Source organism: Gorilla gorilla, chromosome 1 (assembly GCF_029281585.2).
Source record: "Gorilla gorilla gorilla isolate KB3781 chromosome 1, NHGRI_mGorGor1-v2.1_pri, whole genome shotgun sequence".
In the NCBI taxonomy this organism is placed as follows: Eukaryota; Metazoa; Chordata; class Mammalia; order Primates; family Hominidae; genus Gorilla; species Gorilla gorilla.
The window spans coordinates 131225191-131249065 of record NC_073224.2 but is presented as its reverse complement, the minus strand read 5'-3'; the positions used below and the strand labels follow the sequence as shown (position 1 = coordinate 131249065).

The window sequence follows — 23875 nt, the reverse complement described above, 5'->3', positions numbered from 1 at the left end:
TAGAGACAGGGTTTCACCATGTTGGCCAGGCTGGTCTCGAACTCCTGACCTCGTGATCCGCCTGCCTCAGCCTCCCAAAGTGCTGGAATTATAGGCGTGAGCCACCGCACCCGGCTTAATTTGTTAAGTATATGTCTCTCTTACAGAAATGTAAGCATCTTGAGGGCAGGTGATTTGTTTGTTGTTTATGTTTTATCCCCAATACCTAGAAAAGTGCTAGCCTATCGCAATACATACTGCTGAGTGAATGAAGGATGCCAGCACTAGACTCTTTCCAGAACCACTTACCACAAAGTTATTTAGAGAGTTCTCATCATTTCACAACAGTAGCTGTAAACTTGGGACCAAGTAAAGAAGAGCAGATCCAGACCCCAGGGAGCTGCCAGGTAGAGGGCAGGGCCAACCCTGAGGTGGCCTCACAAAGACTCATGACTCCTGCAGGTCCAAGACTAGCAGGGCAGCCACTGTGAGCCTGGAAACTGCTTGGGTGCCTTGAGATGGGCTGTTACATCCACGGTGGCTCAGGGCTTCCTCTATGAAGCATCGACTCTCCTGGGCTTTCAGCTGGACATTCAGGATTCAAAGGTGAGTGCAGAGTCACAGAGACAAACGAGACCCAGTGCTGCGGGGACACAGAGGCCGGGGCCAAGAATTCCTCCAGGTGCGGGGGATTGGGGGGCTTGGGGGTGAGGAGGGTGGCTGACTAGGGATGCATAAATGACCTGACGCTAGAGCTGGGCCTTGAATGAGTGAGATTTTGCCAGGCAGGTAAGTGCTCTGAGGAGGCAAACACTTCTTCGGAAGGGCTAACGTTGACATAATCTTTGTCACTTTGTCCTTCGCTTTGACAAAATGCTCATTCAAGTTTGAATATCAGCCCCAGGCTGTGTCTTCAAATACTGTATGAAACTAAAGAGTCAATTTAAGGTATTTATTTAAATGATTCTGTTTCTCAGAATTTTGATTTTAGTCTGAATGTTCTGATAGTTGAGGCTACAAAGGCAAAAAGTATAGAAAGACAGTGGTGGTTAATTTGAATTCCCAATCTTGCATAAGTAGAAATCCAAAAGAATTTAACTTGAGAGAAGGAAAATGCAGAAGTGGATTCATGGGAAATAATTATTTCACTGAGTGTGCTATTCTTTATTTTCAGGTGGCTCATGCCTGTAATCCCAACACTTTGGAAGGCCAAGCGGGCGGATCACCTGAGGTCAGGAGTTTGAGACCAGCCTGGCCAACATGGTGAAACCCCATCTCTGCCAAAAATATAAAAAATTAGCCAGGCAGTGGTGGCATGCACCTGTAATCTCAGCTGCTTGGGAGGCTGAGGGAGGAGAATCACTTGAGCCCGGGAGACAGAGGTTGCAGTGAGCTGAGATCGTGCTACCACACTCCAGCCTGGGTGAGTACAAAACTATGAAGAAAAAAAATTATTTCTTCCAGCCATGATCTACAAAAATTTTCTTATTAATTTAGAAGAAATAGCTCTTCAGTGGTTTAATGGATTTAAACAGCATTGTTACATCCTAAACTATAAAGATGTTTCAAAAATTAACACTTGAAATAGCTTCTAATCTTTAAAAGCTGGTTCCATTTAAAATAATATAATTCATGGGACTTTGGAAAGTTAAATTTTCATGAGATATTAAAAATGGAATTCAGTGAATCCGTGAATTAGGAGTCTATAAATGCAAAAACACCATTTTTCCTGGCACAAAATTAGACTGTACATTGCTGTATTACCTCATTTGAGAGTGAAGAGGAGGTGGAGGCCAAGTCATCCAGGGTAACTGGAGAACTCACAGGAAGGGAAGGAGCTGAAGTATATTTGCTTTCATCCATTTTCTCTTTAACATCTTCAAGCAGCATCTCCAATTTGAAGATTTCACCTTCCACTTTTCTAAGTAAACATAAACACACAGGCATCTTCTGGGCTATGTGGTTGGCATTCTCATTAATAACGACAGTTCTTGAATACAGCATTGATTTATATTATTAATGTGGCCTGTCTTCTGTCACAAAGGATAACGGGAGCCCGCATGACTGTTCATAGTTTCTCTGACAGCCTGGGCTCTGATCTTCACCTGCTGTCCATTAGCTGCGTATCCTTGTATAAATCACTTAGTATTTCTGGGCCTCCAATGTCTCACTTATAACCTGGGATAACAATACTGTACCTTACTTATCTGGATTTGATGATTTTGAGATCCCTTACAAGGGATTCTAAGAACTGTGATTCTATGGAATTACTTGTTATGCTAATTTAAAAAGAGGAAGAATATTAGATATCTGAATAATTTAATTAACAAGTTCTAATCCATATGAATATATGTGTATGTGTATATAAATATATATTTTACCCAACAAAGAGAATCCATTTTCTTCAAATCCATTACATTTATAAAAATTTACCTCGTAACAGTCCACAAAGGAAAATTTCAAGAAAATCCAAAATATTAAAAATTATACTACCTACATTCTCTTATCACTAGACATTAACAACAAAAAGATAGCCCCCCCCAAAAAAAAACCCTGTTTAATTAGAAATTTTAATACCTAAATAGCTTTGGATTAAGTAGGAAATAAAAATGAATGTTAGGCATAACTTACAAGTCAATGACAAATGAGAGAATAACATAGGAAAACCATTGTAATGCAGTTAAAGCAGTACTCTGAGGAAAACTTCTAGTCTTAAATGCATTATTGGGGGAAAAAATAAAAAATCAATAAACTATTTAAAATAGCAAGATAGAAAAGGGAATATAAAATAAACCACAGAGAAGCATTCATAAAATTACTAGAAATAAATGAGACTTAAAAGAATTTGATCAATAAGATAAAACATGTTTTCTTCCAAAATATCTATGAAACAAACCACTGGAAGTCTGAAAAACAAATAACATTAAGAATGAGAAAGGAAAAATAGGAAAAATTTTAAATCAAAAGGCATTGAAAAATCCATATCAACACCATTTAAAATTTAGATGAACTGGGCAAGTTTCTAGAATAATATAAATTATTAAAATTCACTTTAAAAAAAGTAGAAAATATGAAAAGACCAACAACCAGAGAAAAATGGAAAGTGTTAAAAATCTACTCCACGAAAGGCATGAAGAGTGGGATAATGGGTGAGTTCTACCAAGCCTTTTTAAAAAAATGTCAATGTCTCTAATATGTTAATTTTTATGTATTACATAGTTTAAAATGTAATTTATTACAGTTTGAAAGCATATATTTCAACATATATTTTTAAAGGAGAAATTTAAATCAAGTATATGCAGACCCCGAAGCACGTGTATAGAACCTTGGAGTTCACTAAACATAATTCTACCAAGACTTTTAAGCAACAGATAAGTCCTATATTATTAGACTCTTCCAGAACATGAAAAGAAAAGGGGCCCGGCGCGGTGGTTCACGCCTGTAATCCCAGCACTTTGGAAGGCCGAGGTGGGTGGATCACGAGGTCAGGAGATCGAGACCATACTGGCTAACATGGTGAAACCCCGTCTCTACTAAAAATACAGAAAACTTGGCGGATGCTTGTACTCTCAGCTACTTGGGAGGCTGAGGCAGGAGAATGGCGTGAAGCCGGGAGGCGGAGCTTGCAGCGAGCCAAGATCGCGCCACTGCACTCCAGCCTGGAGGAGCGAGACTCCGTCTCAATAAAAAAAAAATAAAAAATAAAAAATAAAAGGGAAAATTGCCTAACTCATTCTGTGGTTCAACGTTAGTATATTTATTAACATATTCCACTAAATTAATAGATTAAAGGAGAAAAACTAGATTTCTAAATCCCATTTGATTAAACGTTTTCTTAAATTAAATAACAACAAAAGCCCTAATTCTAGAAAGCTAGGAATAGAAGAAAACTCTCTTGATGAAGCTTATCTATTTGAATCATACTTAGGAGAGTTCTCATTATTATTAGTAACATGACAAGAATGCTGTCTTTTATGGCTCACGCTGGTAATCCTAACACTTTGGGAGACCACAGTGTGGGAGTATCACTTGAACCCAGGAGTTCGAGACTAGCCTGGAAAACATAGGGAGACCATGTCTCTACAAAAAAAAAATTTTTTTTTAATTAGCTGGGAGTGGTGGCATGCATCTGTAGTCCCTGCTACTCAGGACGCTGAGGTGGGAGGATCCCAGAGTCCAGGAGTTTGAGGTTGCAATGAGCTATGATTGTGCCACTGCATTCCAGCCTGGACAAGAGTGAGACTTTGTCTGAAAAAAAAAAAAATGCTGTCTTTCACTAATATTAATTATCCAATATTGTTCTGGAAAACCTAGCAAATGAAATAAAGAAAAAGAAATGAGATAGATAAGAATTGGAGAGAAAAGAAAGTACAATACAAATATTCTTGAGTAAAAAGCTTATTAATATTTTCAGATGCTATGGATTGTCATACTTAAAAATTAAGACAATCAACAAAAAATCAACAAAACACTAAGAAGAGAATTGCATAAGGTAGCCCAGTACAAGTTAAATATACAATATGGAAATACTTCCTATGACATCAATTAGAGAAAACATCTGTCGACAATACTCAGAACACTATAAAATAGCTATTAATAAACTTAACAAAAAAATGTGTAAAATCTGCATGAAGAAAACGTGATGGGAATACTCACTACAAAGATTTCAGTTCTTCCCAATCTAACCTATAAATTCAATACATTCCTAAGCAAAATCCTCATGAAATTTTATTAAGAAACTTGGTGAGCTGATTATAAAGTTTATTAGTAACAAGAGTGTATAAGAATAGCTAAAAGAAAATTTTAAAAAGAAGAAACATTTCCAAATATACACTAGCCTATAATAGTTTAAAACTATGTGGATAATGTAGAAATAGACACATAGATCAATGGGATGGAATAGAAACAGTTCTGTATACACGTGGAGGTTTTGTATCTGATATAAGGGTCTTTTTCAACCAGTGGGGAAAGGCTGCCCTATTCAATAAGTGGTGGGACAAAGATCTAAGCATGAAAAAAACAAAGTGATAATTGAATAAAATATAGGAAACCATGTTGGGATCTTGCAGGCAGAAGAGAATGAAACAGGGGACAAGGAGAGACTGAAAGTTTAAAAGAAATGAGCCCGGGTACGGTGGCTCATGCCTGTAATCCCAGCACTTTGGGAGGCCAAGGTGGGCAGATCACTTTAGGTCAGGAGTTCAAGACCAGCCTGGCCAACCCGGTGAAACCCCGTCTTTACTAAAAATATGAAAAAATTAGTCAGGCATGGTGGCATGCACCTTTAATCCCAGCTATTCTGGAGGCTAAGGCAGGAGAATCACTTGAACCTGGGAGGTGGAGGTTGCAGTGAGCTGAGATCACGCCACTGCACTCCAGCCTGGACAACAGAGCAAGACTCCATCTCAAATAATAATAATAGTAATAATAAAAATAATAATAATAAAATAAATGAAATGATGGAGCAAGGCCTCAAGGAAGTAGAAAGGGATGGGTTCAAGGACCATGGCTAGAGAGGTTGGAGAGCAAATTAAGGAAGGGAGAGGAGGTGAAAACATGGGGATTTGGAGATGGAAGAGACATTTTTGAGGGAAGTTGTGATCTTTTCTTTAAAGCAGAAGATAAGATTTTAAGCTGAGACTCTCAGGGAGAAGTGGCTGATGAAGGGAGAACCCCATTTCTTGAATTCTTGGCTTCTGATGTTAATATGTGAAAGAAGCAAATTACTATTGGACTACATTCTGACAAGCAAGATGCATGAAATCCAAGCAAATATTTTTGCATATTACCTTTGTAAAGGTAATAATGAGAAGGCTTTAATAAGAGCACAGCAGGTGATGTAAACAAAGGACTAGTCAATGAATTTGCAGAATTCTTGCCCCTCCAGAAAGCCCTCTGCATTAGCCTTTGGACTCAACACTTATAAGGTTCTCGACATATCAAGAACCCAAGGGTTGTATGGGATTCTGTTCCTTGTCACATTATGCCCATTTGAGAACAAGGGGACTATTCTGGAGCTGATCAGTCTTTGCCTGTCCTGAGGTGACTTCAGCTGAGATTTGGGAAAGGCTGGGTCCCTCCCTTGCCCCAGTGTTGAAAGCTTCTCCCATATATGGAATGTAATTGCAGTTGAAGCTCTTTTTATTTATACTCATGCCAGGCACAGTGTGGTTGTAACTAGGATATAAATAAGACATTGAATAACTTTGGTCTTAATGTGCAGAGAAACCTGTCTTTAAAATGACTGCCCAAGCAGAAGATTCCTTGGAAAATAAATATCCTTACTCTATTAATTTTAAATAGCAGAAGCATGCAGAGTTCTTTCTTCCCCTACCCCCAAAAAAAGCCTTTGGGAAAAAAATCAATATTAAAACCTCATCCTTACTGTCTAATTACTCAGTGTTGAAATAAAGGTAGACAGAGGTTCCATTAATTTTGGAAAAGTAAAACCATACCTTGGGGAAAAAAATACCACAGAACGCTAGGACTGAAATGTAAACCATTAAAAAATTTGGCAACAACAATTCCATATTAAAATGCTATGAATAGAAAGGGCTGAACTCACAAATATTAAGCCTACTAAATAGTTTCTTTTAATTTATACCAGGAAAATACAGGGAAAGAATCCTCTCCTTGAGTCCTGGAATACAGCTTAAAATTATCTGGAATGGAGAAAGGAGAATACAGTGCCATAAAAACCACCAGTTAGAAGCTTCAGTTTGGAGTGTGTGTTCAAGGTTCTAATGTGAATTAACTCAGAAATCATTTAACTTTAAGCTTTAACACTTTTCCTTTATCAGGATTTGTAGGTCCCTCACCCTGACACCAATTAACTTTACAATGACCCCCTCCTGCCCAGTGTGCCTTGGAATTATCAGTGAATGGGAAAGAAAAGGGGAAAGAGAGGGACAGAAGAGAGAACCAGGCAAGGACAATAAAGGCAGGTGTGGGGAGAGATAGATAAGAGAGGAAAAAGCTGAGAGGGAGAGGAGAGGAGGAACTTGAGAAGAGGGCCCTCTGTGGTTATCATGTGAGCCTTTCCAGGGTTTTCTTAGGCTCCTCTGGGTCTCCAAACCAATTATAATGATATTCAACAAATTGCAAAATTTTGGTACAATGCCTCTGCCCCAGGAAGCGTTTGTTCATTTTGGGTGTTCCATCTGAGTCAATGTCCAGCACAGCACCTTACACTCAACAGGTCCTCCATGCTGTCTGTGGCATTAGGTGACACTTTGTTCATTGGTGACACAGTTTCTGCTGACCCTAGACCAGTGGCTCTCCAAGCACTAAGCCAGCAGCCACATCAGAATCCCACCTGAAGGAGATCACCTTTGACCCTTCCACCTTACACAGTTGGTTTAAACCTGACCTTTCTGGATCAAAGTCACCAACGATTGTTGATTCGTGCTTGTGGACTTGCTGCTGCAAAGTCAGATGCTTGTCCTTGGTGGCCAGAAAGTTCTGCTCCAGCAGTTCAAGGTGTCCCTGCAGTTTCTCCAGGACCTGCAGCGGTGAAGTCACTGGAATCATTCACATGCAAGCCTGTGTGTGTAATTGTTTTCCCAAAAACACAAAGCAGGCGTACCCTACAGTAGAGTCAAAACAAAGCTGCCATCCTTCTCCCAGCAGCATGCATTGTTTTGTCTCAGAGTCTGACATCTAAACTACAGACAACCCAAGGGTCATCTCAACATTCACAAACCCTCACAGCACATAGCTCAAAAGCACAATTACTTCTGATTTCTCTCTCAGAACCCACTCAGAGGCCTCTGGCCTTCCTTAGTGGGACATTCATAATCCTGTATATTTGCAGAATGGTTTTTAGCTTACAAAGCATTTTTCCATTCCTCATCTTATTTAATCAACACATCAATGTTGTAAATGTGGTAAAGTATATTTTATTATCCCAGTTTTACAAAGGAGGAAATTGGAGCTCTAGCAATATGTCTGAAGGCACATAGATCTTAAAAAGGAACTGTAGTTACATGGCCTGGGTTTCAGTCTGTGGGGAGTTGGAGGATGAGATGGGGAAGGAACAGCAGGAAGATTTAGCCAAAGCTGTGAATGGGTCTTCCAGACGTCACTACGTGCAGCCTCAGGCAGATGAATGTTTAAACTGTGTGGGTTAGGGGCACGTTGAAGATGTATGGAGGTTTCAGTTCCACATCCCCAGTCACTAAACATTCCCTGAGCACTTTCTATTTCTGGCCCTGGGCCAGAAGTGTGAGATTAAAAAATTGCATCAGGCACAGTTCCTGGTCTTAGAGATGTTATTCCATTGAGAAAAGAGACTGTGGCTTAGAGTACTTAGCCAAAGGCCAGGCACAGTGGCTCATGCCTATAATCCCAGCACTTTGGGAGGCCGAAGTGGGCAGATCATTTTAGGTCATTAGTTCAAGACCAGCCTGACCAACATGGTGAAACCCCATCTGTATTAAAAATACAAAAATTATCCGGGCATGGTGGTGTGTGCCTGTAATCCCAGCTACCTGGGAGGTTGAGGCAGGAAAATCACTTGAGCCCAGGAGGCAGAGGTTGCAGTGAGCCAAGATTGCACCACTGCACTCCAGCCTGGGCAACAGAGCAAGACTCCATCTCTCTCTTTCTCTCTCCATATATATATATATGTATATACACACCAAAGCCAGAGCTCTGGAGTGCATATCTACATACATATATATAGATATAGATAGAGAGAGAGAGAACTTTGCCAAGGCCCAGTGGAAGGAGTGCAACTTAAATCAGGCATAAAGGATGCTCTGGAGGGCCTGGACCAGGCAGTATCCATGAAAATGGAGAGGAAGGGATGAATTGGACAGAGGTTGCCCAGGACAGAAACATAGCTCGGTGAGGTTACAGGATCAGACACAGCTGGGTGCAAGTTCACACTCTGTCACTTACTCATTGTATGATTTTAGTAAACTTGAACTCTCTAAGCTTCAGTTTCTACATCTGTAAAATTAAGGTAATACTCCTTGCCTCATATTATAAAAACTAAATGAGATAATGCATTGTGCCAGGACTATAGTACATACTTGACAGAATATTAATTCTTTTTTTTTTTTTTTAATTTAAGACAGTCACTCGCTCTGTCACCCAGGCTGGAGTGCAGTGGTGCGATTTCAGCTCACTGTAACTTCTACCTCCCAGGTTCAAGCAATTCTCCTGCCTCAGCCTCCCAAGTAGCTGAGATTACAGGCGTGCACCACCATGCCCGGCTAATTTTTGTATTTTTAGTAGAGATGCGGTTTCACCATGTTGGCCAGGCTGGTCTCAAACTCCTGACCTCAGGTGATCCACCCACCTTGGCCTCCCAAAGTACTGGGATTACAGACATGAGCCACCACTCCCAGCCAATTCTTATTAATATTAAAAATGAATAAACAAGAGTTTGGAAACATATTGGCTAAAGGGTAGATAAAAAGCGGCAGGTGTGGCAGATGTTTTACATTTCTCCCCAGGTTCATCCTCTGTCTTTCTCTGTGCTGACCTTTAATGGACTGCACCACAGGCTCCCCTGGGCCCTGGCTTTGGTTGGTTTTAGTCAATGGGAGGCAACAGCAGGAGAGAGGAGTTGGAGGATAAGATGGGAGTCTTTTCTTCCTCCCTGTACCGTCATGGAGTTGACTCTGTCCCTCCACCAAAAGCCACAGGGCTTGTCAGCTAGTCCCACAGTGACAGCTGCTCGCTTTAGGCTCTAGGACCTGCTTTTCCTCTGCTCCTTCAGGCCAAAGGGGAGCTCCCCACGGGTCCTTCCAGGAGATGCTTTTCCATCCCTTATTGGTTTCCCTTAGCCTTGCCCACACTGTTGTAAAATAATGCCTTTGTTAAACTCTCCTCCGTTGCCCCATTTGAGTAACCATCTGGTCCCTGCCAGAACCCTGACTGACACTTTAAATCTCACAGACAATGCTTGAGTTTCTCAGCTTGGGAAGTGAGAAGAATGTGGTAGACCTGACTAAACTGGGGAATTTGGAAAGGCTAACAGGCTCGAAGATATTGATGTTGGACAAGGTAGAGTTTGCAGTGAGGGTGGGATGTCCGAAGTGAAGAGAGACACAAACATTTGGAGCTGTAGATGAGAAGTCAGGACAAGTGACTTAGGAACTGGAAGCCTGAAGATGGCAGCTGAGGCCATGAGGAAGAATTATGTGTTCAAGGGAAAGAGGGTAATGAGAAAAGAGATAAAAGCTAATCACAAATTATAATTCAGGATCTTGGAATTTAAATTGCATTATGTTGCAGAAGATAGGGCACAATTTCCTAGGCAGAAATGTGCCTCGCTGAATTCTCATAACAACTCTGAAAGGGAAGACATGCTGTAACATGTCTACAGTTGTATAACCAATAAGTAGAGGCACGACATCCGCTCCAAAATCCAAATGCTTTCTGCTGTGTAGTGCTGCTCAGGCTGAGGCGGTTGCTTGTAGCCCTGTCTGGCTTTTTTCAAGGCTGAACCACCTGGGCCTGGAAGTCCCAGACCACAGGCTGATACTGTCAGGAGCCACCTTTACTCTCCTCTCGGTCAGCAGGGATCCTCGCATACCCGATAACATCAGGAAGAAACCTCCTGCATCCAGGCTTCCGAAGGCTCCTGACAGAACCAGTTTTCTCTGCTCTGCTCAGCCCTTTAAAATTCTGTGTTCTTCCAATTCCTGAAATCCTAGCTTTCTGAAGATCTTGTTTATCGTTGTTTCTTCCATAATCCCTGCAATCTGGCTTCCAGATCCACCACTTCAATCAAAACCAGGCTTGCCAAAGACCCTTATAACATCTTGATTGCCAAATCCAATGCACTTCTTATTTGGGCCCACTGCCCTCTCCTTCAAACCCCCTTTTCTCTTGGCTTCTCCGCCTCTGCTCCTCCCCAGCTGCCATTTCCCTCGAGTCTCTCCTGGGCCCTCTTCACTTCTCACTCTGTGTATTTTGCCTGGCCCGTCTCATCCACTCCAGCGTCAACTCACAACTATGCCCAAATCTACATTTCTCACTCAAACAGCTCTGCAGGCCAGATCCACTGGTCTAACTGCCTACTGGAGCCCTCTACTTAGGTGTCCCAAAGGTAGCTCAAACTCAAAATGCCCCAAACTCAACTTGACGTCTTGCCTCCTGCTTGCCTTCCATACCCATTCTAAACGGGATCCTCTACTTTTATTCCTGACCTTGGTTACCCAAGCCAGAAATCTGGAGCTCATCCAAGCCTCTTCCCTTCCTCTCTTCAGCCCTTTCCATCTGCCACCATTTCCCTAAACTCCCAGATTTGTCCCCATCTCCAGCCTCATTGCCAGCCTTCGTTCAGGCCCTCCTGACTTGTTACCTGGATTCTGGCTTCTGAACCAATCTCTGTGCCTTCAGCTTGCCCCCATGGTGCTTCCCATTTGTCAGCTTGAAAACCTTCAATGCAGCCAGGTGCAGTGGCTCACGCCTGTAATCCCAGCACTTTGGGAGACCGAGGCAGGTGGATCACCCTGAAGTCAGGAGTTCAAGACCAGCCCAGCCAACATGGTGAAACCCTGTCTCTACTAAAAATACAAAAATTAGCCAGGCACAGTGGTGCACACCTGTGACTCCAGCTACTTGGGAGGCTGAGGCAGGAGAATCACTTGAACTTGGGGAGTGGAAGTTGCAGTGAGCTGAGATCATGCCACTGCACTCTAGCATGAGTGACAGAATGAGACCGTGTCTCAAAAAACAAAAAACAAACAAAAAAAAAACCTTCAATGCTGCCCAATTACTCTGCCTCAGGCATGGCTTAAAGGCCTTCATGAAGTACCCCTGTCCACCTCTCCCATCTCCTCCCCCACCCCCATGTCACCACGTGCTCCCAAGTGCTGTATGGTAAATCACAGTGCCCACAGCTCCTCACACTGGCAGCACTTCCTCACCCCTGTGCCATTGCACCTGCTGTTTCCTTTGTCTAGAATACCCCTTGGTCTCCTGCCAAGCTCATCCCTATTCCTTCTGCAACACCCAGCTCAGAAGTGACTTCCAGGAAGCCTTCCAAATGTCCCCTCACTGGCAAAGGTGAGCCTCTTCTAGGCTGCCATTAGCATTCTGTGTAACATTTCTCCAGCTGCATTTTAGCTGCCTGTTTACCAGTCCACTGTTCCTAAGAGACTATAAACCACTTGAAAAAGGAATTGTTTATTCATCTTGAATTCCTAGTGCCTGGTACAGGGTCTGGGACATAGAAAGTGCCAGATAAATGTTTGTTGAATGAATGATTTAATTAACAGGATAAATGAGAGAATAATCAACTGTGTCTTTTAGCATTTCGGTCCCCTGGTTTTTGTTCATGCTGCTAGGTTTCTGAAGCACAGCCCTCCCTAAACCTTGCTCGTGCCTACATCAGAACTTCTGACCTTATCCCTTGTTGATGAGCCAATGGCCTCAACTACATCTTCAATGTCAGGTCAGCATACTTCTGGTTCTCCCAGCCTTACCCTTCACCCCATTGCTCCACCCCTTCCCATGATCCTGGCACTGACAACATGACTGCTGTGGTGATGACATAAATTAATGGTTTGATTAAATGCAGCAACTAGCAAGGATATGAAAGGAAAAGATTTTGACCTGAAAAACATTGCTTCAAGGTTGATTTTATGAGTATTCAAAGTCATATTTAATTTCCAGGTAATGGCAATTTTTATAACCTGAATTCACCAGTACCCATCAACTGTGGACAGGCCCACCCTTTATAACTGATTACGGGTTCTTCTCTTGAACCTCCCGTGGTGTCAGATTAATTATGAGTAACCTGGCAAGGAGTAATAGCCATAAGTAATAGATCCCCTGAGAAGGAAAGAGGGCTAAATAGATAGAGAAACAGAATTCTAAGCTCTTTTAGCCCCCATAAACAAAGATGGTTTAATCTTTAGCAAAACATTTCCACTCCCACCACTGTAGAGAAAACATGGCACTATAAAGTTATTTGTTTTTATCCAAGCCATATTCTCTAATCAAGATTTTCAAAACGGGATAAAATTCATTACCAGCTTCTTGTCTTGCAAATGGTAAGGAGAGTCCTGTTTTATTCTTTTGGAAAATTCTTGTACCTGCAGTGAAAAAATTACAATCTCTCATTAATGGCATGGTTTCTCATGTATGAATTTGGTTACTTATATTGTTTATAATAAGCTTTAAAAGTATTACTTTAGTCTTCAGTTGATCAGTCTGTTCTTTCAACTTCTGACACATCTGTTTCCCTTGGGATATCTTTTGAAATATGTAAGAAGAACTTGAGGAAGTGCCTTTCTGAGAGGTTGGTGACAACTTAGGGAGACTTGCCTCAGATTCTATTCCTATACAAGAAAGAACACATTTGGGCTACCATTCATCTCAACTTATCACAGTTTTATTAAGTACTGAAAACAGAAAGCTGTTGCAGTCACCACCACTTACTATTTTTAAAAATTTATTTTTTTCAAAATATTTATCTAGGCCAGGCACAGTGGCTCACACCTGTAATCCCAGCACTTTGGGAGGCCAAAGCAGGGGGATCACTTGAAGCCAGGAGTTCAAGACCATCCTCAGCAACAAAGTGAGACCCCACCTCTACAAAAAAAAAAAAAAAAATTATCTAGGTGTGGTGGCATGCACCTGTAATCCCAGCTACTCGGGAGGATGAGGTGGGAGGATCATTTGAGCCCCAGAGGTCAAGGCTGCAATGAACCAAGATTGTGCTGCTGCACTCCAGCCTGGGTGACAGAGTGAGACCCTGTCTCAAAAAGACAAAAACAAAACATATATATATATATCTCAAAGAAGTTTTAAAACATTAGTACCTGTGAGAAGTTCTTGGTGGATATGTACTGTGGGCTCCATCTGCACAATTAAAGGGTAAGAAAACGTTACTGTCGATATTGATCAATGACGCCACCGTTCAGAATGACCCAACATGTTCTGTCATCATAGAGGGAGCCCAGGTTTGCAGTCAAGAGCCGGGGCCATGATGCCAAGGTTGAATTCCACTCTGACACTTACTTGCTGGGCAACCCAAGTAATTGTCTCATCACTTATAAGCCTGCAATTCTTTGGCAGGAAAATGGGGATAGTAAGTGAACCTGCCTCAGGGGGTTGTTATGAGGATGAAATGTTAAATATCTACCATAGTATCAGGCAGGTGGTAAGCATTTAACAATACATGTTACCTGTTATCACCATTGTGTTTGATACTGGTATGTGAAATGCTGAAACATTTCTCCTAAAACTAGACTATAAGTTTCACGAGGGTAGGGATCATGGCTGGTCTTGTCACCAGCTCTGTTGCTGGTGCTGTCACTAACACAAAACACATGGTAGCCACACTCTAGAGAATAACAGAGGATGCATTAAGTTCCAAATTGTGTGTCAAGATAGTGATGGTTTTCTACTCACCACTGGCTAATTGAACAGTTTAAATTCCAGAGTGATTCACCTTGGGGGGTCTTTCCTTTGTTCCCAACACATAAAGCTCAGAAACATGCTAGTGCTGGAGAGCTGGTCAAAATGGACTATGGTCTTTCTAGACATCTCAACTATATGATGGATATGAAACCTGCAGGGTCCAATTCTCCAATCTGAACTGACAGGACTGGAAAAAATCAGATACCTGACCTCGAACCCCCATACCAGAGGGAGATGAGCCTGATATCCATCTGCACCTGCTAACCACGGGGCACTGAGAACTGGACACAACGAGGATGTTCTCCTGCAAGCAGAACAAGGAACCCTGACACTTCCCAATACCACGGGGGTGTAGGTTTCTCTCTCAGACTTAGAGAGCATCCCAGTCATGGCCAGGTGGGCTGTTGGCTCAGGTTTGGATGTAGGGGGTTCTGCTCAAACTCCCCAGGCATTCAGTTGAAAGAGAGGGGAGCTGAAGCGTGAAAATGGAAATGGAAATTAAAAAAAAGAGAGAGAGAAAAATCACTTCCAAGGTTAGGTATAGAAAAAGAGAGAGAATGGAAATGGAAACAGGCAGTGTGGTTCAGTCCAGGACACCTTCATATAAGGCTCAAAAGAAAGAACATGCACTCTAGGCAAAGTGCCCAAGAACTAAAATGTGTATTTTGATTATTAATATGGATTTACCTTACTACTGGGCCTCAAACATCAATGACATCCTGAGCCTCAGCATGTTGAAAAGTTGGTGGGGGAGTGTGAGAAGATGGGGTAAGGGAAAGGGGGAAATAGCATAAATTAAGCTTAACAAAGTTTTGTACCAAATGATTACCAAGATAACAAGCTTCAAATCCATTACTAACGATCTTAATTCCATTCGACTTAGCATTAATAACTAAGGGCATAACGTACGTAAGACACGAGGCCAGGCCTCTGGGGGAAATTAGGCAATGGAAAGGCGAAGATAAGGTTGCTGCCCTCCAGAGCCTTAGAATCTAGTGGAGGAAGCAGATGCTTCTGCTATTAAGATCCAAAGCAGGCTGAGATACACACTCTGATGGAAGGACTAAACAAGTGTGGAAAAGATTGTGACTTGGGAGACCTGAAAAGTTATGTGGCCCAAGGGGGAATTGAAGGAGGCCATGAAAACAAGCTGGTCTTTGGCAAGTCAAGATGGGATGTGCCACGCAAGGCAGGAACTCAGAGAGCTCAGGGCCTGGGAAGAGGTTCTGGACCAGCCAGGTAACTGCAGATGACTCCTGAAGGAGGGCAGCTAAGTTTAAGTGAGGAGAGCCAAATTCCGGCTTGCAGAATTTGGATTTTATTCTCTTATATGTTTTTGTCAGCGTAGCCCGTGATGCTTCTCATGAGGACACTGAGAGTCTGAGTGGCCACGTCACTCATCCAGGGTGACCCAGGGTGCTGAATGAAACTTTGGAACTAGAACCAAGCTCTATTCCCCCTCCAAAACCCACACTGAAAGAGATAAGCAGTGGTCCCAATTAATGTGTTTACAGGAGACTGTTTCATTTACCTGGATTTGTTGTGAAGGTTCAGTGATTTTCCCTTTCTGCTCTTGATGTTGTTTTTCAACACAGTTTGACTCAGGCGTGGTTTCTAGACTATCTTGCACAAGAGCGGGTTTATCTCTCAACTTGGAAGAAAAGCTGGCTTGTTTAGCTATTGCAAGTGGTTTATTAATTATCTTATTTTTAGGAATTTTCACTTTGGGAGCAATCTTAGAGAAATCAGAGAGCTGGTAATGAACTTGACCTTGGCCATATTTGAACGTGTTGCCCGAATTTGCTTTTTCAGTCTGCTGTTTCTGGGGTGCCTGCCCTTGATAACTTTTTTGTTTATCACCTGGACCCTTGGTTTTAGTTAGAACATTTACGTTTTCTTGATGGCTGCTATCTCCAGCAGCCACTGGCCCTTCTAAATCAGAGGTATTTTCCTCTGTCGTGGTGGGAGAACCAGGCTTATTGCTGTTTTCACCATCCCTTTTCGGGTTGAGTTGGTCAGTGAGTTCTGGGGTTTGTTCTTTTGGCCAAGAATTCTTATTATAACATGAAATAATACTTTTAATAGTAGCTTCCTCTTCAAAACTGTCAGCATTTGAGATCTCTGGGAGGGTTTCACAATCAATGCCTTGACCTCTTAAGAATGGCTCTTTGGAAAGATGATGAAGTAAAATATCAGAAATGCTTGACTTAGAAGCGCCTCCTTCATTTGCTGGAATATGAGGAGCTGCAGTGCATTGTTTCTCTTTCTCATCTTTTTTGTTGGCAGCATTTTCAGTAATTTTACCCAGGGGTATGGTCATAGCTGTATTTCCAAAAGTCTCATTATACGTAGCCTTCTCTTGAGGGTCATCTGCTATGAAAATAATTTGATTTAAGACTTCAAGGCCATCCTTTTTTGAGGTAAAACTGTAATCATTGCATATCTTAATCTGAGAGAGGTCCCCATCATAAGGCAAATCCTCCTGCTTATAAGTCGTGTGTTCTGAAAAATCAGCCTCATCCATGTGTGTGCAGCCCGATCGCTCTCGTCCTCTGCCTCCTGAGCTGGCTGCTGTCAGTTGTAACAACAGCTCTGGTTCTCACTGACTGTCTTCACTGTGTGCTATTCTGTGTGAAATGAGAACAGCCTCATTGTTAAATATATTGGAATAATGTATACAACTATGCCAGAACAAAGTGGATTTTTTTTAATTTGAGAAATTCAGTTACAAACAGGAAGGCAGGAAGCTCAACCACAAGCTGACCCAACCTCAATCCACACTATGTTAACACAATCAGTAGTATAACAGCAAGGAATGGGGAAAAAGAAAAAAAGGAGAGTGTTACATTTTTCATTTATTAAATTTTGAGGATGACATTAGTCTACAGTTAATGGCCAAATACTTATCAACCTCCCTTAGGAGATAGTATTTGGAGTCTATTCTCCCAAAGTAGGAACTTGGGATGCAAGTAAAGGATTGATTTTTTTTCTTTTTTCTTTTTCTTTTTTTTTTTTTTTGAGACGGAGTCTCACTCTGTCACCCAGGCTGGAGTGCGGTGGCACAATCTCGGCTCATTGCAAGCTCCACCTCCCAGGTTCACCCCATTCTCCTGCCTCAGCCTCCCGAGCAGCCGGGACTACAGGTGCCTGCCACCACGCCCAGCTAATTTTTTGTATTTTTAGTAGAGATGGGGTTTCACCATGTTAGCCAGGATGGTCTCGATCTCCTGACCTCGTGATCCACCCGCCTTGGCCTCCCAAAGTGCTGGGATTACAGGCGTGAGCCACCGTGCCTGGCCTGATTTTTTTTTTTTTTAACTACCAGAGCCATGCCTTGTCCACGTGTCACTGACAGTCTTCTAAGCCATGTGGCGATGGAAGCTGGCCTAGCTCACATGTAACACCCACCTTCTCCATTCTGGTGCTTTTTCACCTGTCCCTCCAGACCTTCTGGTCCCCTTCTCCTGACTTTCCCTTGCATGTCTGAGAAGGGCAGAGAAGGACTTACAGAAATATGACCAAGGGGCCGGGCACGGTGCCTCACACCTGTAATCCCAGCACTTTGGGAGGCTGAGGCAAGCGGATCACCTGAGGTCAGGAGTTCGAGACCAGCCTGGCCAACATGGCGAAACCCCCATCTGTACTAAAAATACAAAAAGTTAGTCAGGTGTAGTGGCAAGCACCTGTAGTCCCAGCTATTTGGGAGGCTGAGGCAGGAGCATCGCTTGAACCTGGGAGGCAGAGGTTGCAGTGAGCCGAGATCAAGCCACTGCACTCCAGCCTAGGTGACAGAGAGAGACTGCGCCTCAAAAAAAGAAAAAAAAAAAGAAATGTGACCAAGGGACAAATAGGCTTTCAAACACCTGGAGGCCAGTCTGCAGCCAAATGTCCCTTTTCTAATTTGGACTCAGGCAGGAACCTAGTCAGAGAGGCTGCCTTCCCTGAACAACTCCTGCCAGCCACCACAGCCCAGGCGGCAGTCTGGTGGTACCAGACTCTTTGGGGATATTCCTGAAAATGGCTGGAGTAAAACCAGCTGCCATTTGGTATGAGTCCTATTTTCTCTTTTTTAAACAAAATTTAAAGCACCCATTCAGATATCTCTTCCCGATTTGTGAACTTTTGCGATGATTCCTCAGAAGTAGTAATCTCAAGTTTTAGGTGGAGTAACTGAGATTCCCTCTCCCCTGGAGCACCAGCCCAGGGTGACCACAGCTGCTGGCAGCCTCCCTTGCCCATACAATGATTATGTTGGGTGAGCAGATCTCTGAGGTTCTCTCTCCAACCAAATTTTTATGAGTCTATAAGCTGGTGATTTATTAGGCAACCTCAAAAGCTAAAATCATATGTTTGACCAAAATAAATTTTTTTGAACTAAGTCGTCCAAGAAAAAAAGGAGTACAAACTAAATGTGGTAAAAGCATCTGTGAGACATTGTACAAAAATCTTAATTTATAGACACATGCCAATGTTAGAGAACCCAAATTAAACAGATGCTCTGTTTAGAGAGGTGGAGAGAAAGGAGAATATCACTGCAGGATTATTTTAAATCATTTAAAGAGGGTAACATTTAGCATAAAGTGAGGCATGTCTTCATGAGAAGAATTACAGGCTATTCTAATCCAAGTTGAAGAACAAGGGAAAAGGCTTCCCAAGAAAGTGAAAGGCACAGTGGGAAAGCAGAAGTGGAGAGGCATGGATCTGAATTCTTTGGCTTCTCTGCTTTCTAGCTGTGTGTCATCTGGCAAGTTATTTAACTCTTGTGAGTCTTGGTTGCCTTTTCTGAGAAATAGGACTAGCAATACCTGAAATAAGGCACTAAAGTACTCGGCATAGGGCTTGGCGCAGAGTAAGAATTCCATACATTGTTGCTGAAAAACGAAAAAACAAAACCAGTCTCAGTATTGGAATACTGAAGAATGCCCAGGTCCAGAGGTGAGGCACTCCTTATCCGTGGGGATATTTAAAGGATAGAGGAAGGAATAGCATATGTAAAACATAATCTCAGCCAAGCAAGGTGGCTCATGCCTGTAATCCCAGCACTTTGGGTGGCCGAGGCAGGTGGATCACGAGGTCAAGAGATGGAGGCCATCCTGGCCAACATGGTGAAACCCCGTCTCTACTAAAAATACAAAAAATTAGCTGGGCGTGGTGGCGCACACCTGTAGTCCCAGCTACTCAGGAGGCTGAGGCAGGAGAATCACTTGAACCCGGGAGGCAGAGGTTGCAGTGAGCCAAGATCGCGCCACTGCACTCCAGCCTGGCGACAGAGTGAAACTCCGTCTCAAAACAAAAAAGACATAATCTCTACAAGAACTTTAAGACAATTTTAAAACTCAATCTGTAAATAAATATATTTGAAGGTAAAAAAAAAAAATCAGGCTCTATGAGGTGGCTCACGCCTGTAATCCCAGCACTTTGGGAGGCTGAGGCAGGTGGATCACTTGAGTTCAGTAGTTCAAGACCAGCCTGGCCAATGTGGCGAAACCCATTTCTACTAAAAATACAAAAATTAGTCGGGCATAGTGGTGCATCCCTATAGTCCCAGCTACTTGGGAGGCTGTGGCAGGAGAATCACTTGAACCCGGGAGGCAGAGGTTACAGTGAGCCAAGATCATGCCGCTGCACTCCAGCCTGACCAACAGCAAGACTCTGTCTCAAAAAAATAAAAAATAATAAATAAATAAATAAATCACTAAGCAAGATTAAACAAAATATTGTCTAATTTTTTAGAACAAAAAAAAACGGAGTATCTTTTTTTTTTTTTTTTTTAACACAAGGTCTCACTCTATCACCCAGGCTGGAGTGTAGTGACAACAACATGGCTCAATTGATCTTCCTCCCTTAGCCTCTTGAGTAGCTGGGACTACAGGCGCACGCCACCACACCTGAATAATTTTTAATTTTTTTTGTAGAGATGGAGTTTCACCATGTTATTCACGACGGTCTCGAACTCCTGGGCTCAAGTAATCCACCTGCCTCAGCCTCCCAAAGTGCTGGGATTACAGACATGAGCCACTGTGCCTGGCCTGAGAGTATGTTTAAATGCCTACAGAGAGAATGGAAGAAGAAGAAAACAAATTCTAGTTTTGCAAGACTTTTAATGACCCAAGTATCAGTCCCAAAGTTATCCTCATGCTTTCTTTACATTTTCAGGAGCTCATTGCCAAACTCCATACCCTTCTTGTATAGAAAGGAAAGATACTTTGTTGGCCAAATTCCCACTTTTAAAATATAAGTCATTAAAACTGATAAAATTTGAATTTTGCTCTGGCTCTTAAGAAAAAGAAAAAAAGTCCAGGCACAGTGGCTCATGCCTGTAATCTCAGCACTTTGGGATGCCAAAACAGAAGGATTGCTTGAGGACAGGAGTTTGAGAACAGCTTGGGCAACAAAGCAAGACCCTGTCTCTACAAAGAAAAAAAAATTAAAAATTAGCCAGGAGTGGTGGTATGTGCCTGTAGTCCCAGCAACTTGGGAGAATGAGATGGAGGATCAATTGAGCCCAGGAGGTCAAGGCTGCAGTGAGCAGAGATCATGCCACTGCACTCCAGCCTGGGTGACAGAGCAAGACCCTGTCTCTCTCTCTCTCACACACATAAACACACACACACACACACACACACACACACACAAAGAAAGAAAGAAAGGAAAAGAAAAGGAGTGAGATACCAATAAGATAAACCAGAAACCTGAGGAACACTCTCATTACATACAGGAAAACAGCTTCTGTTGTTATTATTTTTTGCATGTGTGCATGCAAAATATCAAGAGGATTTTTTCTGGAAAAGGACAGTCCGTACCCTTATCAAGGTAATGAGCTTCTTTGAGATAACTGGAGGAACTGGAGCATCTTCCCATGTCAATACTTGGCTCAATCTTGAAATCCAAAGGCACATCCAAAGAGGTTCTGGTCAGAATCCAACAGAACCTTTCTGTAGAATCCAAATTGATTTTCTGAAGTCAGGTGACTACATTTGGGGCCACGCCTGCTTATGCAGCTATCTTGACCATTATGTGCTCAGCAATACCTCACAAGTCACTCTGAGATGAACACTTTGAGCAAACAGGGCCAGGACATCACAGTGACCCAGGCTGTGAAAACACTTCAGGCCAGTCCCTGAGTAGGAATGAACAACAAGGTGGTCACCATGCTGACAGCTATTCCCTGTGTGATTTACTTTATCATGAAGTCTAAATTTGATGCTGAAGTGCTAGCCTAAGCTCACTAACCTGCCAACTTAGAGAAGAAGGTAACCATGGCTAGGATGACTGGGAATCTGATGGACTCAATTAAGAATTTCTACAGATGGGAAAACCAAAACTCCTTAGTGGCAAGAGGCCAAAGATGGCCAGCGAATTGTTGCTTCCGGCTGGTAGGTGACATTTCTTCTATTCACTAAGCCCATTTTGTGATAACACAGTTTTCCATATTGACAGGATTGTTTTCATCACCAAAGGAAAACCGTGGGTCCATGTTCCTGTGACAATCTCTTTGTCTCATTCCCAACACCCTCTGTTCTGTGTTTAAACCTCTACAAACCAGGCAAACTGGGGACTATGTGTAGGACCCAGACATGGAGGAGAAAGCAGGCATTGTTTCTACTTACCTTATCTGCCCCTGCACTAAAGTACCAGTTAGCACAACCACGTAACACTCACAAGTCCTACACTTCTAAGATCAGCCCTACTGACTTTGTCACGGTAAGAGTTGGCTTTTGGAGGCAATGATTCAACAATCCAAATTCTGATTATTCCTTTTTGTATCTGTCATTTAGAATGTGAATAGTGTACACCTAAAAGCTTTAAGTACATTATCCATCAATAACTTGTACTGCACAAAGCAGTCTGCTGCCCTGTCTTCAAACAACACAATGCTACAGTCAACACAAAGGGCAAAACCATGGCAATATGGCAATTGCAATAGAAACTCACCAACATCTTGGAGTCTCTGGATATCACAGGGGAACAAGTTGAAGGGCCTTGCGACACAGACAAGCAACCCTTTAATTCTAAATCATCTTTTTTTCAACAGTTGGAAGTTGACTGCAGTTGAATAATAGAACAAAAACGGAGCTTCAAAATCATGGCGTGCCTGCTTCTTCTGGGTTCTTTTAACTGCAAGAAATCAGCTTTGAAGAGCACGTAGGGAACTTCTGATGTGATACAAACTTTTGTCTTTTCTTTTTGTCTTTTAAGAGCATTCAAAAACACTTGGTCTGGCTGTTTCAATTTTCTCTTTCTCTCCTTCTATTCCTAGCTCAAGAATACCATTTACATATGAAAGAAAATAGGAGATGGCTCAGAATAATATGTCCAAGGCCACGCCCAGGGGTCAGGGATTCATGAATTTTGTATACAGTGTATGATGTTTCTAGATTAAAATATTTTCAAAGGTAACATGATATAGGCTCCCTCTGTAATGACTGCATTTGATTATGCTCTGGTAATTCTACCAGCTAACTTTATCTCAGAAATGTGGGGTACCCACAATGCAGTGCCTCAACTGTAACCATATACCATTCAGTGAGGCCGTCTAGCTTCACCCTGTCATTGTGGGGTGGCAGAAGGGAGACACTGTCATGAGCAACAAGTCAATCCAATACTCCTACAAGAGCCAGATGGATGTATTATTTATAGTCAGTCTTAGGGCTGTCGTCCTTTTGGGAGTGCGCATGAATTTGATGACCAGCTGATACAAATTTGTTATCCTGAAACTATTTTAGAAGTTGGGGGGAAGGGAGGAAAGCCTTTTAAAAGTGTGAGTAAAGCAGTATTTGGAGAAACTTCCTGCCTGTGTTTTACCAGAAAACTTTGCTGGTTTTCCTTGCTCTTTGGTGAGGTTAGCCCTGTCTTTTTATCCAATTTTCCCATTGACGTAGCCTAGTGTGTGCTGTAAACCACAGACTTTTGCTGTGCTTTGGGAACATTTAGAAAACTCTTACCAATTAATTTTCTGAAAATAATTCCAGTGATAAACTTTAAAACACACTGATTTAAAGAAGTATAATTTCTTTCTTTTTTTTTTTTTTTTTTTTTGAGAGAGAGTCTCACTCTGTCGCCAGGCTGGAGTACAGTGGCGCAATCTTGGCTCACTGCAACATCCGCCTCCCAGGTTCACACCATCTCCCACCTCAGCCTCCCGAGTAGCTGGGACTACAGGCACGTGCCACCAAGCCCAGCTAATTTTTGTATTTTTAGTAGAGACAGCATTTCACCATGTTGGCCAGGATGGTCTTGATCTCTTGACCTCATAACCCGCCTGCCTTGGCCTCCCAAAGTGCTGGGATTACAGGCATGAGCCACCACACCCAGTCAAAGAAGTATAATTTTAAAATTTTATTTATTTATTTATTTTGTAAAGATAGAGTCTTCTTGTGTCCCAGGCTAGAGTACAGTGGCATGATTATGGCTCACCACAGCCTCTACCTCCTGGGTTCAAGCAATCCTCCTGTCTCAGCCTCCTGAGTAGCTGGGACCACAGGCACATACCACCACACCTGGCTAATTT

The 23875-nt window shown here is 42.4% G+C and overlaps 1 protein-coding gene across 5 annotated transcripts in view; it reads right to left on the bottom strand.

Moving 5' to 3' along the window:
- The window catches only part of AKNAD1 (AKNA domain containing 1), a 41220-nt gene extending 19886 nt beyond the window's left edge, over nt 1-21334 (bottom strand). For 3 of the 5 annotated variants that reach the window (XM_019039814.4, XM_063696270.1, XM_019039753.4), the window contains exons 1-7: nt 21168-21321; nt 15896-16991; nt 13764-13803; nt 13132-13280; nt 12972-13034; nt 7349-7482; nt 1744-1900 (exon numbers count right to left, since the gene is read on the bottom strand). In XM_019039814.4, the coding sequence (XP_018895359.4) occupies nt 1744-1900; nt 7349-7482; nt 12972-13034; nt 13132-13280; nt 13764-13803; nt 15896-16888 (1536 nt within the window). In that variant the 5' untranslated portion in view covers nt 16889-16991; nt 21168-21321. Of the gene's footprint in view, nt 1-1743; nt 1901-7348; nt 7483-12971; nt 13035-13131; nt 13281-13763; nt 13804-15895; nt 16992-21167 lie in introns of all 5 variants that reach the window. The other 2 variants (XM_004026242.5, XM_055353392.2) reach the window with 2 other exon arrangements.
- Between the last annotated feature and the right edge of the window lie 2541 nt (nt 21335-23875).